Source organism: Triplophysa dalaica, chromosome 23 (genome assembly GCF_015846415.1).
Source record: "Triplophysa dalaica isolate WHDGS20190420 chromosome 23, ASM1584641v1, whole genome shotgun sequence".
NCBI classification, from domain to species: Eukaryota; Metazoa; Chordata; class Actinopteri; order Cypriniformes; family Nemacheilidae; genus Triplophysa; species Triplophysa dalaica.
In genome coordinates, this window is record NC_079564.1 from 17,849,230 (window position 1) to 17,858,949 (window position 9,720).

At 39.0% G+C, this 9,720-nt stretch overlaps 1 protein-coding gene across 8 annotated transcripts in view; it reads right to left on the bottom strand.

The window, feature by feature from the left end:
- The window catches only part of LOC130413035 (ankyrin repeat and fibronectin type-III domain-containing protein 1), a 66,884-nt gene extending 57,555 nt beyond the window's left edge, over positions 1-9,329 (bottom strand). For 2 of the 8 annotated variants that reach the window (XM_056737941.1, XM_056737938.1), the window contains exons 1-3: positions 6,814-7,518; positions 4,864-4,926; positions 4,351-4,420 (exon numbers count right to left, since the gene is read on the bottom strand). Coding sequence is in view for 4 of the 8 variants with exons in the window: in XM_056737938.1 (XP_056593916.1) it covers positions 4,351-4,355 (5 nt within the window). In the remaining 4 variants the exon portion in view is untranslated. Of the gene's footprint in view, positions 1-422; positions 588-4,350; positions 4,421-4,863; positions 4,927-6,566; positions 6,594-6,813; positions 7,519-9,311 lie in introns of those variants that run through there. The other 6 variants (XM_056737945.1, XM_056737940.1, XM_056737939.1 and 3 more) reach the window with 5 other exon arrangements.
- Between the last annotated feature and the right edge of the window lie 391 nt (positions 9,330-9,720).

Consider the following 9,720-nt stretch of genomic DNA (forward strand, 5'->3'; position numbering starts at 1 on the left):
GACTGTATGTTACGGATATTTATCCTCCCTGAAGGTGTACAGATAAAAATCAGTAATCCTCTCCTCAGTGTTCATTTATTCTCCTATGATCTACTTCTGCCCCGTCCAGGTGAACTGACTGAACTTCAACCACACTGCAGATAGGACATAAAATACTATCAAAGATGATATGTTTTCTGCTTAGATCTCATATCAAACATAAAAGAAACACTCATGAAAACGAGATGTGATATCATGAGAGAATTGACCAACAATGATCAGCAATCTTCATAATAATGTCGATGATGATATCTCGGGTAAGACGTCACATAAACACATAAGATGCATGCACATACAAAATTCACAGAGTAACAAATTTCCCTCCATCCACTGCACACGCTTTTAAATCCCTTCGTCTCTCTCTCTATCTCCTTTGGGAATACCTGGCCTCAGCGACCGTGCAGCAGTAACTGCCACTGCGGCGGGCATCTCTCCGAGCCATGAGCTCATCTCTGGAACGCCGACGGTTAAAGTAATCCGTAAGTTTTCCGAAACTTGCCATTTTGCTCTCTGCACGTGTGTGCATCCGTATCAAAGACAACGTCTCGAGTTATTCCATAAACATGCTCCTCCTGCGCTGCTGTCGTTTACTTGAGAATCATATCCATTCCGTCATTTTTATGCTCCGCTCACATCCCACTATTTCCCTTGTTTTCCCTCAAACATCACTGAACGCTGAGAAACACCCACTATCTGCCCGTCTGAGCTCTGCTCGTTCACACACTGAAAATAGCAATGCTTATAACTTCCTTCCAAGCAGCCGAGTGGTCGCAGAGGGTCTCTCTCCTGCTGAGAGAGAGAGAGAGAGAGAGAGAGAGAGAGAGAGAGTCAGACACACGAGTGTGAGTTTAGGATGTCTGTCAGCTTTCCCCTCCAGAGCATCATCAGCGCTGCAGCAACATCATCAACATCCTGCATCTCTCCCATACAGTCTCTTTCTCCCCCCTCTCTCTCTCCCACACGCCATGTGTTATGAGAGAAATAATGGTCTAGAGGTGATAGAGGAGGAAAAAACGAATGAATAAATATGCAAAAGGATTTTAAAGGAATCTGAGGGACGAGAAGGAAAAGAAGATTAGCCTCTTGGATAAATAAAACCGCAGCATCATTGATTTCCAACATCTCCCCTGCATTCAGCAGCAGCATTCTCTTTTCCTGCGAGCGCATGAGTGTGTGTGTGAGTCATTCTTTGATAAAGACAACACTGAGAGTGAGCCACACTTCAGTATAAAAAAATCAATATGGGGTCCTTAGTGGAGCTTCAACATCACAGGGTCAGGGTTGTTCCCAGTAACCTACCCAGAGAATAATATTGCATCATGCTTAAATCTAAACATCACAGTCTTGGCAATGAAATAACGATTTTTCTCTTTGTCTATTACAGCAAAATAACTGTTAAGGCTTGACCCGACGTCACCGATCAATTGAGCCTCAGAAGACCTCACAGATGTGATAAAAGACATCTGCAGCGTGTGTGCGCTCACCTGCCTCTCCCATTAAACAATCCCCTCACATGATTAAAATATAAGACTGTGTGCTTTATACCATCTGTAATGTTTATGTGCCAACATCTTGTGTCAGTGTTTTGCCATGTGATCTTGTCATGGATTGTCTTAAGAGACAAGGCAGGAGAACCCAATTGCAGGCAGACAAGGCGGATGAGGGGTTAACAAGACTTTAATATTTAGTCATTTGGCAGACGCTTTTATCCAAAGCGACTTACAGTGCACTTATTACAGGGACAACAAGCAAACACTGGTGGTTGCTGCTGGGATCGAACCAGCAACCTTTGATTTACCAGTTCAGTGGTTTAACCCACTAGACCACCATCTCCACTTTAATGATAAACATAAAAAGGGAACAAAACAAAGACCCGCGATGGGGTATGGATAAATAAACAGGATACTAAACAGGACGAGAACTAACTGACACTAGACTGAACCCTAACACTTGATATAAACTAAACTTAAACACTTACTAAGACTGGACAGGAGCTTCGACCAACAGGTACAAGGTAAACAGGTAATACAGGACACGACTTGGCAAACACACTCAGCATGGGGTATACAAAGTACAGGCTACAAGGTACAATGAACGAGCACAGGACAATGAACACTAGGAAGCGTTAAAGGGGATACAGACAAAAGATAATTAATGAGGACCAGGTTACAGAGATCAAACACTAAGGGAAAGCTAACGAGACGAAAAGGGCGGGAAACACAGACGAGACACGAGAAAGCGCATGACAAGCCAATATAAGGAAAGCCATGTCTTTCTCACACAAAACCCTAAGGCTATGCCATGACTCCGCTCCAAGAACAAGAATAAACATGACATGATAGCGGAATCATGACAGATCTAATGCTACGATTTCAATCATATCAATTGAAACAGGAAAGCTGTATTCGCTAGCACATTGTATAGGCTACTGCTATTTCAAAGTAAAACTTCATCAATATGCGTCAAACGAACACTTCAAAGAAGAGAATGGGTTTATTGTCACATGACATCATTATGTTGCATGCTTAAAGGTGAAGCGTGTGATTTAAAGTGGCCGTAACTTCGATAGTTTCAGCATCTCTCATGTTAATCTTGAGGACTTACAGAATACTATCACACCCTTCAAATATCTGTAGTCTTTAGTTTGATCACATTTATAAAAGACAGATACAGCTGTACGATTATTTCCAAAAACATACGACCTCTTGCACGCGTGCGGGAGGACAGGGATGGGGTTGCGCAACTAAAGCATGTATGTGCCGATTGCCAACAAAACACAGACAATATTACTCTTACCGTGTACGGTTCATGTCCAGATTCTCCATCTATCAGTTTCAAACGATCTCCAAATGCAGTGTTATATCCAGAGTTTATATAACATTTCTCATCCAAATACAGTGAACAAACAAACGTAGCTGATCTTCGCGAACAAAATGCTCTCTCTCTCTTGCTCCAGCTGGTTGAAGTGTGCGTATGATTCTTCTCCGGCTCTCCATGGTTGCCAAGTGGGCATGCTCTTTATTCACGCTCTGGCTGATTGATCCGTGGGCATGCTTTTCTGGGAGAATTGTCCAATAAGGGATTTAGAAAAGTTGTTATGAAACTGATTTTCAATTTTGGAAAAAAAACGTTCCGCAACCTACATGAAGGCTGGGTGAGTGTTTCGAGCACAGAAAAACTATGTTATACGACCAACTTGTTTTTTCACAAGTTGACCATGTCAATCATGTGAGACAACACGTTTACTCAGAATGCGTGCACCCCTGTTGCACCAGCTCTTTAGGCAAAGCGACTCACAAATGAGGAAAATGACAAACAATTTATCAGGAGCAACCATACAATGCCAAGATTCAAGAGAAATCTCCACAAGTACAAATATAAGTGTTTATAGGTCTAGTGCAATAACTATATAAACAGAACTGCAAAATAATACTATATATTAAATTTGACCCGTTTTCTGAAACCTCTGACCTGCTTTTATCAGCCTGAATGCTCAAACAAACCACACAATGGTTTTAATAGTGCCAGCGGAATCAACATGTAGATGGTTTCCGTACGGTTGTTTCTGTTATATGCGCACCATGCACATACCGCATTCACATCCTGCGCACAGAAATAGTAGCGTGACTGTATCATATTCCTAATAAAGCCATAGACATTGATGAAAAAGAACATTGCCTCATAGCGTTTCTGCTCTCGGTCTCGTTCTCACAGACACCAGAGGAGAGAGACAGCAAGAAAGCGAGAAATCACACACTGAGGACGGCTCTATATCTCGTCGCTCGTTCACACTATCTCACATGAGACATCTGTGTGTATCACAGAAGTAATCATTCCCACTAAGTGCACAGGACACGCATGCATTGTTTTGACGAAATGACATCATTCCTTCCTGTACTTCGTGACATCAGCATTTTTCTGTGCAACCCCGAGACAAAATTGGCTTTAAAGTTGAAGCGTCAAAAAATTTTTGTTAAACAAAAACAATTTCCTTTGTCTTAGGATAGGGGGCAAGTATCAAGTGAAAGCAAGAAAAGTCCATTCAAACACTTTAAACAAGTCCCTCATTTAATAAACATTGAGGAGTAAAGGTCAAATGAGTTCAACGGTCGACGGATTACTACAGGCTGATCACTGGTTTAATTGTTTATCTACTTCGCTAAAAATATATTTAAAAACAATTTGTGAACTGTCCATTGACAAAATTGATTTTTTTGCTGATAAGAGAGTTGACGAACCGACTTTTGAAAATGACGAAGGTAAATGTGTGAGTAAAAATGCAAATAAAATGCACAAAAGATGAGTACTCACTCCATCAGCGCGTCTGTACTGAAAACATCAGCATACTGTGTCAGTCAGCCAGCATCATGTCATCCTCACGCTGAAAGAATGACACACCCAGGTTAGGATTTGTGTTTTAATACATTTGTGCATTAAAAATAACGGTTCTCTCTCTTCAAATATAATTTTTCTTTAAATGTTAAAGGTAAAATTTACCCACAAATGAAAATTCTGTCATCATTTACTCAACTTTCCCAACTATGGCAGTAAATGGTGGACGAGACCTGTTTGATTACTGGCATTCTTCCAAGTATCTACCTTTGTGTTCAACAGAACAAAGAAAACCCTGAGGGGGGTAAATGATGACAGAAGTTTTTTTTTGGGTGAAAAATCCCTATAATTAGTTATGGTTTTACTCTTCGCATCAATCTTAACCTTAGACACTCCTCTGATGAAATTGGTTTGTAAAAAGGGAACTGGACTGAGTTAAAGACATTTAATAGGGGGAGTGTTTGCAGATAAAACAGTAATTTATTGTCATACCTCATGGACAGAAAGCATTTCTCTTCTGAGAAATCCCCCAGAGTTCTCTTTCGATCTCAATCTCTAAATACAAGAGAAACCAATTTATTCATCACTAAACAGATTACAAAGCTATTATGAGCAGCAGACAGCGTGAAACAACAAAACAGAACACAGTCCATTGATACGGCAAGTTCACAAACTAGATTTGGATCATCACATATTCATTTCCATTTATTCATTCAGCAAACGCATTAATCCAAGGCGACTACAAATGAGAGAGCATTTAACAGATCGTCAATGACCCAATAAACCATTCCACGGAAGAGATCATTATCAATTCAATTCTTGTGTCATTGTGAGTGTATAATTCATTCCCTGAGGTCAGAGACAGCAGCAATTTTCCAGCGTCTTTACAAGTTCAAACACAGACACCGTTTGACACGTTCATGTGGTCTTTGCATAACCAAAATCCTCATCACGCTGCTTTCCAAACCTCTCATTCAACCGACCGGCCGCGTTAACCTTCCTCTCATATTGACAGGACAATATAATTCACATGAGTCACCCGACAACTCATCCTAACCTCCTTCAACGCTCACTTTCCCTGTGCGCTCCGAACGGTGACTCACTTCTCTGAATGTCAGCGAGGACTAAAGGAGTTTTCTTCGCAATCAACGTGATGATTCACGGGCGGAACAGTACCAATGAAGGAAATGACACACTTCATATCAGCTCATTTCCTGCGCAAATGGACAAATGCATCTCAATTCAATGTCACCCACACACACACATGCACGTCATAGTGTATATTCCATCTGGTAAACTTGGAAGCAACATAAACAACCCTTTCCTTCAGTCAGGAGTATAATAGCATTGTGTGTGTGTGTGTGTAGCGCGCATCCTCTTCCTGACCTCGCTGTATACAGGACACACCTTACCATCAGACTTCCTCACACTCTCAACCTGCAATTACACTGACCCACACAAACACACACACACGAGTATTAAGCTTTAAGAAAGTACACATAATAGATAGACATCTATTGTTTTTCTATGAAGAGAATTAATAATGACTACAGCCTTCTATTTTATGGAAGTCAATGGGGACGGCCAACGGTTTTCTGTAACCAACGTTTTTCAAAATATCTTCTATTGTGTTCTGCAGAAGAAAGAAAGTCATTCAAGTTTGAAATGACAAGAGGGCGTGTAAATAATGACAGAAGTGTTCATTTCGAAGGTGAACTATTCCTTTAACTAACTTCTGGACACACGATCCCAATCAATCATAGAAACACAACACATATTCACTTATTAAATGTAAATGCATAAATAAAATAGACTTGAATTGTGTTTTAATAAAGAGAATGATAATGAGTCCAGACTATCCCAAACCCAGCCCCTGAAAGACAACTGGCTGCATTTTGAGAGAATGACTCCTCAGTTTATACTGAAGTAATAAAAAACTCCTGTCAACAAATTTCTCACACACACAATTGTGTTCTATGATGTTAATATTTACATTGAGCTAACAATGACAGTAAGTTACAATGCCGATGTAATTAACACAACATTTCATTCACCCACAAACACCACACACGTTAACACACTCTTAATAACAAAAACACGAAAGAAAACTCTGAAATGTTCAAATAAATGTAATTTTAAATGATAAAAATGAACATTACTAATGTTATGTTTATAATTTTAACATGACACTTTACATTTTTATATTCAACGTAAATGTTTCATTCAATCCACATGAACTTCATCGTGAAAGTGCGCGTGAATGTTTTAAGTTTGTAACAGATTTGACGCGACATCTGATCGCCATGACAACAGCCGAGCACGAGCGCGCGAAACAAAACCTGAGGAAAATCAAGATTTAACCCAGCAAACCTAACAGTTTAATAACATTTCACTGCTGAGGGAAACACAGAAAGTTTCGCAAACCCACACTCACACACGTACCTGCGGCACAAAGGGTCTCGAATGAAACGCTTCAATCAAAGTGTGAAAGTTTTCAAGCTCCTCCGGCGTCTCGAGCCCGTAGCCGCGTTTATGTTACGCTTCTTTGAGCTTTCCATCGATGAAGCAACACAGCGATGTCACTCAGATCACTGTCCACTCATTCGCAGGTTGTCTCTCAACTTTGAGTGCTCTCTACTGAGACGACAACATGAGCATCAAACCATAACTTAGTGACACAAACTTCCTCCAGGAGGCGCGCGGCGGATCACAAAAGACAACTCGTCAAACAAACCGCACACAGACCCCATTACATTTGTCTTCAGGTGCACTAAACTAACGTTACTTTTGAAATAATTAATTATAAGTTTTAAATGTAATATAAAAATGAAATCCGCCATCGAAAACACTTCAAACTCACCGACAAGTTTCTCTAATCGTGATAAATGAATTTGATTGGTTGGAGACTTCCTCAGTGGTGAGAATGTAACACGTATCACGTGACAACGCCATCTTTTCCATCTGATTTTACTGTCAAAATTATTCCTTTATGAAAACAGAGAGGGTGTCCCATTCATTTTTATGAAAAGCTTATTTAATACTTTTTTCAGCTAATTATTTTTTATAAAATTCTAATCTCCTACACATCCCATTTTTTAAGTTGCAATGCATTTATACAAATCCATATAGCCTACATTCCCCGACCATTGAAAGAACATTGTGGCGTTCCACGTCCTGACGGGTTTAAAGACATGCGGACAGAACTCGTTCATCCCAACGGAGTGCTGTGGAATAAACAAAATCAAACAAAATTGTATGTTTCAAATTACTTGATTTGAAAACTTTTAGAGATATCTTATCAACATTAGAATTTAAAGTATACTGTAATGTATTTTAGATTTAATGCCCTAATCCACTGACTGTGATTTGGCAGTCTAGCTCTTGTTATCGTACTAAAACAGAACCTGAATGGCTTTAATTACATATTATGGATAATGATCATTTCACATATAATGTAATTATTTGAAACTATGAGTAAATCACGAAAGTACAGCTCAGAATGCATACTGTCACATGAGCTAGCAACCATCAATAATCTTTTGGGTGTTAAGCTCTTTGAGGTATATCATCAGACTCAGAGTAATTATGGCTTTGAAAGAACATGAATAGGAAAATACTCATGCTTATGATGCAACTGAGATAATTCGTAACTACAACAAAAAAGCCTTCATACCTGGTTTGTGATGTTTATTTCTCATCTTCAAACAGGAGATTGTATTGTATGCTTTTGCTGTATTCTGGCAGTAACACAGTACTCCTCATATCGTGTCTCCTTTTGGATTAATTACTCACATTGGTCCTTATTTGTAATTGGTTTAAAATTAAAACTTCTTGTTTGTTTTACTTTTTATTTATTTTTTGCAATCTTCAACGTTGTGCTTATAAGTGTGATTGTCTGAGACTTCTGATTAAAAAAACATAATGACTCTTTATTTCCATACATCTAGTGTTCTTGGGATCATTATCTAAATAATTCATAAACACTGGGGGCAAAGTTTGTAGGATTTTCTCACATTGCTTAAATCTGGATTCTTGCCAAGTCCTTCTTACAGGCTCCATTAATACAATAAATTGGCTTCAAATATTTAACTGTTGTGAAATTGTCCTTTTTTACTACGCATGTTTGCATGCATTATCCAGATATATTTAATGATATAATTAAATATATTAGAGATAATAACCTACACATCTGGCCACCAGATGGGGCGTTTGCAACATTTTTAAATTTGTCTCCTCCGTTTTATTATCAGCAGCATTGTTATTCTTCCACTAGATGTCAATGTTTATCATAAAAACATCCTGTGAATGTTTCTCTTTGAGACTCCAGTATAAATTAAATCACATTGTAAATATAAACCCTAAAAAATAAAGCATATTTGAGTTCACTACTGCGTGGTTCCTATGAGTTTCAAGTATAAAGCTATATAAAATATGTACGGTGGCCGCTAGGTATCACTGCGCTGCGACAGAAGAAAACACATGCAAACACAAAAAACATAAGCAAATTCAGAAAGCATCTTCATTAGTTCGGCGACACATGCCCTGCAAATACTCGAAACACACACAAACAACACACAGAAACGCGCTGCAAATTCTCGCAGCACAAACAAACACAGAAACGAGCTGCAAGCTGCACAAACGACAACGGAAGTGTTTCCGGGGGACCCCAAAAACTGATGCACCTGTTTGGGACGCGCTTCATTTTGACTATTCAAATTCGTTAGTGGAGTTGTCAGCCACATTAACTATGTCGACTAGAATAAGTTGACAAGTTTTTAATCATTTTTTTTAAACTTTAAACTTTTTATAGTGACACTTGTTTAAGTAAGTCGAGCAGCTACTACGTCTCATAGTTTCTGTTAAACTGTTCAAATCGACAGGCTAATAATATCCTGGGGACGTACGTTAAGAAAGTTAAAATAAAGTTATAAAGCAATTACCTTCAATGTGGCTGACAACTCCACTAACGAATTCGAATAGTCAAAATGAAGCGCGTCCCAATCAGGTGCATCAGTTTTTACGGTCTCCCGGATACACTTCCGTTGTCGTCTGTGCGGCTTGCAGCGCGTTTCTGTGTTTGTTTGTGTTACGAGTATTTGCAGGGCATGTGTCGCCAAACTAATGAAGATGCTTTCTGAATTTGTTTGTGTTTTTTTGTGTTTGCATGCGTTTTCTTCTGTTGCAGCGCAGTGACACCTAGCGGCCACCGTAATTATGAATTTTATTATTTAAACTTAAAAATGTCTGTCAGTCTACTTCATTATCAGGCCAAATCAAGTCGTATTAAAATATAATTCATTAATATGTTTGATATTTATGACGCGTTTTCCTCATAAGCTTTCAGTTTCC